Below are 12,310 nucleotides of genomic sequence, written 5' to 3'. Positions count from 1 at the left end.
CCACAGTGTGGCTCTCCTGATCATCCCCTGCTGCAGGAGAGGGTAGTGGTCAGGAGCCCAGGTCCCGGGGCCAGACTGCCTCAGCCAACGCTCGGCACACTTTTCCACAAAGGACCAGGTAATAAGTATTTTTGGCTCACGGTCCTTTCAGTCTCTGTCGCCATTCCTCAACTCCGCCGTGGTCGCACAAGAGCGCAGACAATATGTACGTGAGTGTGTGTGGCTGGCTTCCAGTCCACCTCTATTATGGCCACTGAAATTCGAATTTTATATCATATTTTTGTGTCATAAAACAGGACTCTTCTTCTGACGTTTCCCCCAAACCATTTAAACATACAAAGCAAGGGATGAGCCAGATTCGGTTTGCAGGCTGAAGTCTGTGACCCCCTGACCTAGATTCAAAACCCAGAATCACCACCTCGTAGCCATGGGACCTCTATCTCCCTCAGTTTCCTCGTCTGTGCAATAGGTGTAACAATCGTACTTATTTCATAAGGTTCTCGTGAGAGTTAAAACCTGGCACAGAATATTTACTATGTAAGTGTTAACTCTTGCTATTTTTGCCTTCTTACCCAAACCTACTCAAGCTATCAGTGGAAATTCGTACCAGGAGCTAAGGGCAGGTTTTCCTCTGTCCCTCTCCTTGGCACAGGGTCTGCAAGAGTATGAGGAATGGAAATGGGGCAAGAACCCCACCATCGTGGAGGTGCTGGAGGAGTTCCGGTCCATCCAGATGCCCTCCACCCTGCTCCTGACCCAGCTGTCCCTCCTGCAGCCTCGTTACTATTCCATCAGCTCCTCCCCAGACATGTACCCCGACGAGGTGCACCTCACCGTGGCCATCGTCTCCTACCACACCCGAGGTGGGCAGAGGCGCCGGGCTGTGGGTCTGCGTTCTCCCCCGGGGGCCCTGCATGTCCCTGGCTGGAGACCCACGCCCAAGGCCAGCAGACACTGGGACGAAGCAGAGCAGACCCACTGGCCCCTTAGGCAGAACCAACTCCGAGCAGCATTAGGCAGGAGGTGAGACAGACATCACTCCCTCCCACCCCGCACATCCCCCGGGCAGCCGCCTGAACAAGCTACCGCAGCCCATTTCTCGGAGCGGGGAGCTCCCGGCTGCTGCTTGTCCAGCTGGTCGTAGGTCAGGGACACGATCAACATTTTCCCCCAACGCTTTCCCTCCTTGATAAAGCAATTAAAATGTACGGTGCCTGAGTGCGCTCGGAGACTGGGTCCCCGGCAGCCCACAGGGCACGCTGCCTGAGACCCGTTCAGTGGGCAGGATTCGGATCCAGCTCACCCCTACCCAACAGGACCCTGCGTACTTTCACAGCTCACGAGCTCACCCCCAGCTTGACCATTTCCTGTTCCCCTTCAGAGGAAGGGATCCAGACAAGGAACTCCAAGGCCGAAACCCGGCATTGGGGCTGTGAGCCTTCTGGACTGGAGGGAGGGGGGAGATCATGAAGGGGGAGCTTGGGGGCGGGAGGTGAGCCAGACCACCTTGGTTGTTCTGCCAGATGGAGAAGGACCAATTCACCATGGCGTGTGCTCCTCCTGGCTCAACCGGGTACAGTCTGACGAAGTGGTCCCCTGTTTCGTGAGAGGGTGAGTGTGGTAAAGGAAGCACGCAGCCACCCCAACTCTGCATACTGATGTCCTGGGTTTGGGGGGGGTGAAGCACCCAAAGGGGTTCTAGAGAGATGGCTGAATCCCACAGGCTCATCATTCTGTGTCCCTCCAAGTTCTTAAGGACATGGGCTCATGAGACACAACTTGGAAGAAACTGAGGAAGTCAGTGCGACAGATATGTCATCAGGTGCACATACTATGTATGCTAGGTGCTGAGACTACAGGAGACCCAGGCAAACGCAGTCTCAGCCTTCGTAGAATTGGCAGACCAAGGGAGCTTCTATCCAAATTCTCTAGGGCACCCCATCTGTCCCCAACGTCTTAGAAACAGGGGAGATCCCAACACTTTCCCCCAAACCCATCAGTCAGAGCCTTGCCTCCCAGACTCAGTCTGTGCCTGGAAGTAACAATACTGCACTGGGCACTTAAAAATTGGTGAAGAGGGTAGGTTTCGTGTTACGTGTTCTTATCACAGTCAGTCAACCAAATAAAAACTGTTACTTTGGAAAAATAAAAATAAATAAATAAAGGCTATGCTTGAGCTTAGGCCCGTTGTAAGTATCTGCTTTTTCAATCAATTGCGCCTCTACCTGAACCGTGACCTTGGCCAGCCACTCTCCTCACCTGTGGAAGGTAGAATGTTCATGGGATGGTCCACACACAACTTCATGGGTGCTTCAAAAATACAGACACCCAGCCCAGACTTCCTGCATTGCCCAGAAAATCTGCAGCACTTTTAAAAACCCTAAGTGATTCTTTGTACCCTGGGGTTGGTGACTCCTGACGGTCAGGGATCTCCTGGGTTGATAAATCAGGGGATCTCAGTGGGCGTTAATTTTGTCCTCAACACCCCAGTGACATCGGACAATGTCTGGAGATGCTTTTGGTTGTCACTGCTGGAGCGTGTTTCTGGAATCTCATGGGTGGAGGCCAGGGGTGCTGCTCCACAGCCTACGAGGCACAGGACAGTCCCCACAGCAGGGAAATGTGCAGCCCCGAAAGTGAGCTGTGCTGAGGTGGGGAAGCCCTGAGGCCGATTAACTCAGCTCGGCAGTGGGGGTAATTGGGAAATGGAGGGTCAGCCAGACTCTGAGGACCTCCTGTTTTGGGAAGTCCCCAAATCTGTGGGACCTCCCACCCTGGTTAGGGGCATTTGACCCACCCTGAAGAGTGGCAGGTCCCCTGAGACAGCCATCTGCTCTAAGACCCAACCGTTCTGACTCAACCAGCTTTGTGACCTCTCCTTCTTTGTTCAGAGCACCCAGCTTCCACCTGCCCCGGAACCCCCAAGTGCCCTGTATCCTGGTTGGCCCGGGCACCGGCATCGCCCCTTTCCGAAGCTTCTGGCAGCAGCGGCAATTTGACATCCAACACAAAGGTAGGTCCTGGGCCCACCTGGGTCCCAGCAGCCCAGAGACATGTGATGGCCTTATCTCTCCATTGCATCGCTGCCTGGGGAAGGGTGGAGGGAGCATAGTTCTGCCTTGACCTGTGATGTGAGTCAGAGGACCTGTTGTCCCAACAAATCTTCCTCTGGGCTTATGCTAGGGCCTGAAATTCCACATTTTTTTTTTTGACTGTTAAGATAAGACCCCTTCTTAAAGTTCAAACAGCTCTGGATGAGTGCTTACGGGATTCTCTCCCATAAGGGGCTCTTATTCAAGAGCAGGTTTTGTGGTGTGAGGTATGATTACGCACAGATCAGCTTTGGGAGGAAAGAGGAAAGGAAAACCACAGTGTGCGCATTAAATGGGGATTTATTGAGCAGCTAATGAATGCCAAACACTTTTGTGGGTGCTGGGGGCATACCAATGAATGAGACGAAACAACATCAAAAACAACCCTGCCCCTACAGAACCGCCGTCCAGTGGAACAGCTGACGTTGGTACAGTGTGTGCTGTGTGCCAGGCACACTGCTAACGTTTGACATTCACTGCTGGCAATAGCCCTGTAAGGCGGTTGCTGTCATTATTTCCCTTTTGCACATGGGGGACGTGGGAACACGGAAAGTTGAGTAAGTTGCTCATTGTCAGACAGCACTGGGATTTGAACCCAGGCAGTATAGCTCCAAAGTCTGAGTCTTAGCACTTTTCACAGTGGTCAGGAGGAAAGATCGAGACCCAGAGAGGGGAGGTTTGCCAAGGTCTGAACACACTTTACTTACTTCCGTGTGTTTGTGTGTGTGCGTGCGTGTGTGTGAGCATGTGGGAGTCCATATACTGGCCTGCCCCAGTGTTCTTGTATCTCTCTCCTCATGGCACCTGCTGAGGTTCCCAGTAACCCTGCCCCCCCGCGCCACCAGCCACCCCCAAGTCAGCAGAGCTGTTGATGACATGACATCTTCTGGTCCCCAGGAATGAATCCCTGTCCCATGATCCTGGTCTTTGGGTGCCGGCAATCCAAGATAGACCACATCTACAAGGAGGAGACCCTACAGGCCAGGAACATGGGGGTCTTCAGAGAACTGTACACGGCCTACTCCCGGGAGCCAGACAAACCAAAGGTAACCCTGGCTCATCCGCAGGCCCCCGCCCCAGCTTCTATGCAGGCACAGTCATGCGTGCTCCCAGAAATACCCTCACCTTTCCTGGATCCTTCTCCATGAAATTGCCCTGCACTTCAGGAAGCATGGGGCCTAAAATTAATCAATTTAAAATATGTAACAGCTCATAGTATATGATGCCACTTACATGAAATATCCAGAATAGCCGAATCCACAGAGACAGAAAGTGGACTGGTGGTTGCCAGGGGTTGTGGGGAGCGGGGAATGAGGAGCCGCCCGTCACTGGCACGAGGCTTCAGCTGGGGGATGACAGGGTTTGGAACTGGACATGGTGATGGTTGTACAACATTGTGATGCTGTTAATGCCACTGAATCGTACACTTTAAAATGGTTAAGTGGTAAATTTTGTGTGTATTTTAAAATACACAATTAAAAAATTCTAATGTGAATTAAAAAATATATTTCATAGCCCATAAGAAACTCTACCAGTCTTCATGGACATGACCACAGGACAGCGGTGTATTTCTACTGAATCTCGGGGAGGTCTAGGGGAGTGGGGATCCCAGGGAGTGGGGATCCCAGGGAGTGGGGATCCCAGGGAGTGGGCCAGAACAGCTGGGGTGAGGGGGAAACTCAGACAGCCTGGGCAGTGGCCCCGTGACAGCTGGGGTAGAAGGACATCAACGCGTAAACAACCAGCATAGCCAAGCTGGGAAGTACCAGCTGAATGTCAGCCTCGCCCTCAGGGGAGCTTCCTGAGCTGCAGATGCTGGGAACAGACTAGAGAAGTTCCCTGGAGGCTGTAGCAAAGGGCCTTGTGCCCGCCTGCTGGCTCGCAGCCCACTTCTTACTTCAGCGGCAGCTGGCTATGCACGGGTGTCAGCTGACAGCCCCTCCCCTGGCCCGTCTCTGGCTGTCTGCCTGGGACGCCTCCAGTGCGAACCCCACTCCTGCACGTGTGTGGGGTTCATGCCTGGTGGGTCACCACTGGTTTTGGGGGAGAGAAGCAGGTAGATAATGCTCCTGTCTCTTCTGCCTCCCCAAGAGATGGTCCTGGGATCCTCAGCAGAGTTGAGGTCCAAATTGGGGAGCAGCTCCTTCACACGGCCTCTGGTTGGCTTTCCCTCCTCCCTGATATCACCCTTCCTAGCCCCCAGGAGTCACCTCGCCAGCTGTATTACCAGCCCGCAAGTTCCCATCATGCACTGCTCCCTGGGGTCGGGGAGTCACACATCCAGCTCCTTGTCACTGGTCCCTTGCCCCCCACCCCCCAACTCCCCCCCCCCTGCAGAAGTATGTGCAGGACATCCTGCAGGAGAAGCTGGCGGAGCCCATGTACCGAGCCCTGAAGGAACAGGGGGGCCACATTTATGTCTGTGGGGATGTCACCATGGCCGCCGATGTCCTCAAAGCCATCCAGCGCGTCATGACCCAGCAGGGGAAGCTCTCGGTGGAGGACGCCGGCGTGTTCATCAGCCGGCTGAGGGTGAGTGACAGGCTGGCTTCTCGGACCCCTTTCTCGGCATCCAGTGTCCCGTCTCCTCTTCCACCCCTACCTGTCCCAATGACTGCGGAGCCCTGGTGACATCCCTGTCCTAGTTTTCCATGTGTGGCCAGGGCAGAGTGTTCAGGTGGTCCCAGCCCTTAGGGGAGAGAGAAGAGGAAGGAGGGCCAGGCATGCAGGTGAGTGTATTAAGTAGGGCGGGGTGCTGTGATGTGTGAAGCAGAAGGCCAGTCACTGGGTGGCTAGATGGAGCTGTCCCAGCCAGCTTGTCCTCGTCCCCCCAACCCCACCCCAGGGACGCAAGTGGGAGCTGACAGCCATCCGTGCTTGGCTCCCTACACAGTGCGCCTTGGCCGGGAGCTGTGTCCATCCCAGAAGGAGAGCGGCCTTTTCCTGGTTTGCACAGAACAATGGCTAAGAGCATCCCAGCGAACGAAGTCCTGTGTGACCCACTGCCCCGAGTAGCATGAGTCCAGGTCTCCACAAAGCCCTAGGGGTGATCCCACACTGCCCCCGCTTCCCCAAATGAGCAGTCATCTAACATTTTTGCAGAAGAAGCCCTTGCTGTGTATCTGATGCTAATCCCCCAGAAGGACACCTAAATGAATAACTAAAAGGCCTGTCTGGTGGAAATGTCAGTGAACCAAGGAGAGGCGCAGAGGCCCCCACCACTCAGTGGCTCCAGCATTAGCCTCGGGACACATTTCATAGGTTCCTGAGAACTCAGCAGAGAAACCACCCCAACCTAAAAACAAACCCATTCTACAGATCAACAGCTTTCTTCAAAAACTATCTGAACTTAAGTCTGTGTGTCACTGAGCCCAAGAAGTCTCTGCTGTGGCAGCTGGGGAGGTGTTTCCTGAATGCTGAGCAGCACTGTCTCCTTTCTCCCGTCTCTGCTGGTTTTGACAGGCTATGGTGTTTCACAGTGAACCCAGCAGAGCCCGGATCTGAGCTTGCGGGAGCGAGGAAGCGGGGGCGGTGGTGAGGTTTGCATTTGACCTCCTCACCTCCTCTGTCCTCCAAATGGACAAGGCAGCAGCGCTGTTCCTGGGTGGGACCAGACATGGCATGGGGTTACACTGCGTTTCTTTTCTTTTTTTAAAGTTTTACTTTTTTAAAAAATTAATTTATTTGTTTTTATTTTTAGAGAGAGGGGAAAGGAGAAAGAGAGGGAGAGAAACATCACTGTGTGGCTGCCTCTCACTCGTGCCCCCAACTGGGGACCTGACATGCAACCTAGTCATGTGCCCTGACTGGGAATGGAACCAGCGGCAGTTGGTTCACAGGCCGGTGGTCAATCCACTGAGCCACAGCAGCCAGGGGGCTATACTGTGTTTCTTTAGGGGCCATTTTCTTTAGGGACCCTTGCCCTTAGGGACCCTTGCCTTTAGGCATGGTTCATCCTGTGGGTCAGTGTGTCCGCCCGTCTCTGGGCCCTTGGCTGGCGTTTGAGAGCCGTTTCCTGTTTCTGTCCCCTAGGATGACAACCGCTACCATGAGGATATTTTTGGGGTCACCCTGCGAACGTATGAAGTGACCAACCGCCTTAGATCTGAATCCATTGCCTTCATTGAGGAGAGCAAAAAGGACCCGGACGAGTAAGCTGGCCCTGCCCCATGGGCAAGGTTAGAGGGGCGGGCAGAGCCCTCCCTTCTGGGTCCCCATGGGCAGGGAGGTCTGATGTCATTAACCTGGCTTTCCTGCAGAGGGGTCCCCTGAGACAGCAGCATCAGCAGCACTGGGCTGCATGTTAGAAATGCAAATTCTAGGCCACCCTTGACCCGCAGAATCTAAAACTCAGGGTGCAGCAGTTTGTGATTTAAAGAGTGCCCTAGGAGATTCTGGGGTGCCCTTGAGTGTGGGAACCCCAGCTCTGGATGCCAGCTTCTGTCCAAGGCACCCCCCTAATGGAATGATGGCTCAGTGCTCTCTACAAAGGTGTATTCTTAGGGTTCACACCACCTCTCTCGCCCCCCAAAATTGCTGGGAACTCTCTCATTGATGCAAATTCAAATTGGCATTGTTTTGACAACGTCACTTCTCTGGAAATTGCTGGAAATAGTCTGGGCACCACAAGATTGGGATTGGGTCTCCCTGTTTCAACCTGACCACAGTGTCGTCGCACATCAACCTTGAGTGTGACCTCACCTCCGCCTTTCCCTGCCCCGGAACGCCTGCCGCCACTACGGTGTGCCCTGCCACTGGGGAGGAAGGAAGCCATCTGGTGTTCAGTAGCGGAGGGCACACAGTCCGTTTCTCAATGACCCTCGTGGTTTTCCCCACAGGACACAGTAGTCTCATGAACATAGGTTTGTGTCCAAGAGGCTCATGTTGCTGCTTTAACATCGCAGCCCCTTTGGCTGTCCCAGAACCCCTGTACCTGTCCCTCCTCCCGGCCACCTGTGTCGGTGAGCAAGCATTCACGCCTTCGTCCCTCCATTCATTCATTACCAGCGCAGCTGGGTGCTAGGTGCTGACCCAGTCCCTGGGGCAACGGAGGAAAGGAGAGTGAGGGCAGAGTTTCGGGTGTGCCCAGAGTTGAGGGGGGCTCGTTCTGGTGTCTGGAAGGAAACCGCAGCCTTGCTCCTGTGGCGCTAACTCCTGCCTCACTTCTTCTCCCACAGGGTTTTTAGCTCCTAACTGGATCCTCTTGCCAGACTGACGGCAGAGGGGCTGCCCCAGGCTCTCGGCAGGGGTGGCAGCAGGTTTTTTGTAAGCGCGGACACTGCTGAACCTTCCCTAGGGGACCCCACGGGGACCCCTGCTCTGCCACTCGTCCTGTCCCCACGTCCTGGTTTTCCTCTTTGGGGCTGTCGCCTCTTCGTGTTTCCTTGGCCCTCTCGGGTGTTCTCCTTCAGTTTTCCTGCTGCAACGCAATGCCTTTATAATCCGCGTGGCTCTTACAAACCTGACTCCCCCCTTCCTGACAAGGACGTATCAGCAGTGCCTGAAGGCGCTGGAACGTGGCGTCCCTCAAGGCAGGGCTTGTTTTCAGGGGTTCCCCTGGAGAGGCTGCAGGGACCACACAGAAGAGTTTCTGAGCCAGCCTCCCAGCTGCTGAAGTCCCACCTTACCCTTTTATATGACAACGTTCTGGTCATGCGTGTGGGTGCATGTGACGAGCCTGGGTGACCACCTGCCCTCTTGCCTATGCATGTTGCCTGCAGACCCTCGAGGCCAAGGACCGTGCCCCAGCGTGTGTCGTGGCTCCGACACCCGTAACTGAGGGTCTCTGCCCGTGGCAGCCCCCTCATGGTCCCGGTTATAAAGGATGAGGGCGTGGAGAGAGGCGTATGAGGATTAAGGAGGGGGAGGTGCTCAGACAGCTAGATGCATCTAGATTCTGGCATCAGTTAGGGGAGCCCTCGCTGGGACGTGAACCCATCTGTTGGATTAGGCAGCCCACTGCCCCCGCCCAGAGCAATCCCAACCGCAATGCTGCCCAAGGGGACAGGCTGGAAATAAGGATCTTCTCCTCTGCGCCCCCCAGGGACGTAGGACAAGTCATCTGTCCCCAGTGTCTCCTCGTTTTCATGTTATGAAGCTAAAACATATGAATGGATCAGACTTTAAAGTTGCGAAGACTGGAAGCAGTTTTGTTTTTATTCCTCTCGACGGGACTTGCTGTTTCAGCCTGGGGATGAAACAAGGGAAGCCAGTTCAAGTGGATCGGCCCGGGGCAGGGCCCCGTGAGGAGGCGCCTGGTGGCTCCCGTGGGACCGCAGCTGAGGGAGGAAAGAGCCTGGCCTTCTACAAGTGAACCACATTTCTAACCTGCTGAAATCATTTTAACAAATAAATTGTCCTCGACTCAGATAAAACATGGGCAGCAAAAGCTATTAGGAGCTGGTACAATTTCTCCTTGGCAGGCAAGCTGCTGAGTTTGTCCTCTGCAAGCAAATGGCACATGAGGGTCCCTTTTTAGCTGGAAGTGCCCAGAGAGAGCCAAGTAATTCAGTGTCCGCCCCCCCCCCCCCAAGGGACTGGCTCCGGGGCTCTGCCCTGGGCCCCCAGGGTTGGGAGAGAAGCATGCGGCCAGTCCTAACCTTCTGTCTGATTCTGTCACACAGAAAAACAGCATTTGCTTTATACACTGTGCCATGGGCCTGCCTTTCTTGATGTTCTGTGTGGGGGCTTACCAAAGAGAATGTGCCCCCGCCCCTTCTGGAAGGGCCTTAGAATGGGAACACCAAAGAGGTGTTGGGGGAGACCACCTCCAAGACTCTTCAGGTCAAAGAGCAGATTACTTCTCTCCTTTCTCCCTCCTCCCTGGGCGGCTCCTGCTTGTGTCCCACTTCCTGGGACAGAGCTTTGACCTCCCTGCCTCCTGCTCCTGCTTCCCTGGGCATAGAGACCAAATGCTCAGCATGCCCCCTCGCCCCCGACCCTTTCCAACCTGGAGGGAAGCCCGTGGTGAACCCCATGTTCCCTGCAGACACAATTCTGTCTCCTAGTAGCTTTCCTGCCAGGGACTTTCTTTCCAACTCCTTGATGTCACTAGCTCCCCGGGGACTCAACTGCTGTGCCCCAGCTCCACCAAGGAGGACTCGGTCCTTGCTTCCCTCTCCCAATCAAGCTGTACGTGCGAATGCTTTTCCCTCGCCGAACAAATACTCATGCGTTCTCTGTGCCAGGCACCCGCTCTGAATCCCCTGTCCTTCCGGAAGCAGGCAGACAGATGGAGACATCATATTGCTTTATCAGGGAGCCCAAAGAAGTGATTACTTAACCAGGGTTCATCTTTCCTCCCAAGAAGGGTTTTTTGTTTTTGTTTTTTTTTAAGTAAACACCATTCAGCCACAACACAGCTGCTTCATAACTCCTGGCTCAAAGGCGGGAGACTAGACTGGTCTGTTTCTCTGTTTGTCAGAATCCCCGACACCAGAAGCGAGCCTTTCAAGAGAGGGAGACGGGAGTCCTGGTGTGGGGTTTAGCTCTAATCCGGGGTGCGTAAGTGCTGCCCTCCTGTGGTGGCCTTTAGTTCGGTCCCAGTAACCAAAAAGAGGTGCGACGTTTGGTTTAAGGGAAGGGGAGCAAACAGGGGATTGACTGGGCACTTGGGGGTGACTCAGGTCACAAGCCTCTTATGTTCCTCTCCCCCTTGAGCTGGCCATCAGTAGTTCCAGCCCCATGTAACGAAAGTGAGCGTGGCCAGGGGGTATGGGTCAACCCCTGAACAGTCACAGTCTCCTGTCGTCATTACTGAGAATCCAGTTCCTGCACCCTGTGTTGGGAAAGAAGTACTTGTTAAACTCCCTGAAAGGAGAAAGCTTTCCCCTTGGTTTCTGTGCAGTGAGACAGCCAGGTAGTTTCCTTTTGGGGGGGGCACGGGGTGCTTCAGGCCCACCAAAATGGAATTTTGGAAGCTGACCTGAGTCCAAAAGGTGCGCCGGAGTCTGCCCTTTAGTTTGTAGCTGTGACCATGTTCACTTTTACATTTTGTCTCCACTGCCTCGATCTCCCAATGAGCCCCTATGTCTGCAGACGGCCATGGGCTGGTGAGTTACTAACTTTTCTGAGCCTGCCTATACACATGCATAGCAAAGTGGATTAAATGACAGACTCTCCCTAAGATGCCTGGTTACAGTACCTGGCCCATTGCAAGTGATCCATTTTTTTTTTTTTTTCCACTTAATCTGTAACATGTCTTGCTTCTCCAGTATGCAGAAGGCAAAAACACAGTCCCCTGCTTATAGACCATTAGAATCTGGTGTACAGAGACACAGTTCTTAGAATCGACAGAAATGTCTGGGGTTTGAAAATGGGTGGGATTCCACCAGCAGGCTTGGGGAGACAGGTCTGCCAGGCAACAGGAAGGGTGAGAGGAAAGACAAAGATGGGGGTGAGGAGCACATGTTGGATAAAATGGGGGTAGTGTCAGAAGTACCCAGCTTTGGAAGGCTGAGTGGGGTCAGGATGGTGAGAGAGGTCCTGGGAAGATGGTCTGGGAACAGACGTCAGGGAGGGGCGAGTGGCCTGTAATGACTTTTGACTTTTAAAAACAAGAAAACAAGATGATCAAAGTTTTGCGTAGGATAGAATGCTTTGGCAACAGCATAGGGCGCAGAGAGCTGGCCTATCGACCTCGGGCAGGTCATTGCAACAAAGGCTGGAATGAGGGAAGAAACAGATAGAGTGATAAAGGAGATTCCAGGAGTTGAATCAACAGGCCCTGAAGACCCATCTGTTGGGAAAGATGAACACAAACAAGAAAGTCAAGATTCTTGACTCTCAGTTGAAAAGGGGGGCTTGAGAGATCATAGGCTCAAGAGAAGTTGAGTCCGTGATGCTGGTATGATAAGGAGCTTCTGCCTTGTCAACAGGGTCCGTCCTCCCAGGGGTCAGCCGGGTCTGGCTACCCAGAAAGCAGTGTCCCTAGGCCCATAGACCTTGGCCTTAGTACGCAGGCTTTTCTTGCCAGACACGTTCCAAGCAGCCAACTGCTTGGGGGTCTGAAAGGAGGTCAGATTGGCTCTAAGTCTAAAATGAGTGAGGTTCTCTGGAGCCTGTGATGCTGGACAGAACGGGCAAGCCAGATATCTGGGTCCCTTCGCCCCTACGGCACTGACCCCCAGCATGGCCTTTCAATTAATACCATTAGGAAGGTGTGCACTGAAGGCTTTGTTTTTAGCTGGCCCTGTTTATTTGTACATTTCCATCCCCTC

The 12,310-nt window shown here is 53.9% G+C and overlaps 1 protein-coding gene across 1 annotated transcript in view; it reads left to right on the top strand.

Moving 5' to 3' along the window:
• Positions 1-11,272, top strand: part of NOS1 (nitric oxide synthase 1) — a 73,527-nt gene extending 62,255 nt beyond the window's left edge. Inside the window, exons 23-29 of the mRNA XM_090257785.1 lie at positions 653-863; positions 1,524-1,611; positions 2,892-3,013; positions 3,990-4,138; positions 5,430-5,624; positions 7,125-7,243; positions 9,279-11,272. Of these exons, the coding sequence (XP_090113911.1) occupies positions 653-863; positions 1,524-1,611; positions 2,892-3,013; positions 3,990-4,138; positions 5,430-5,624; positions 7,125-7,243; positions 9,279-9,405 (1,011 nt within the window). The 3' untranslated portion in view covers positions 9,406-11,272. The remainder of the gene's footprint in view (positions 1-652; positions 864-1,523; positions 1,612-2,891; positions 3,014-3,989; positions 4,139-5,429; positions 5,625-7,124; positions 7,244-9,278) is intronic.
• Positions 11,273-12,310: the final 1,038 nt, after the last annotated feature.

Source organism: Furipterus horrens, unplaced genomic scaffold (assembly GCF_987537825.1).
Source record: "Furipterus horrens unplaced genomic scaffold, mFurHor1.1.pri manual_scaffold_11, whole genome shotgun sequence".
Lineage (NCBI taxonomy): Eukaryota > Metazoa > Chordata > Mammalia > Chiroptera > Furipteridae > Furipterus > Furipterus horrens.
This window is presented reverse-complemented; position numbering and strand designations above follow the sequence as displayed.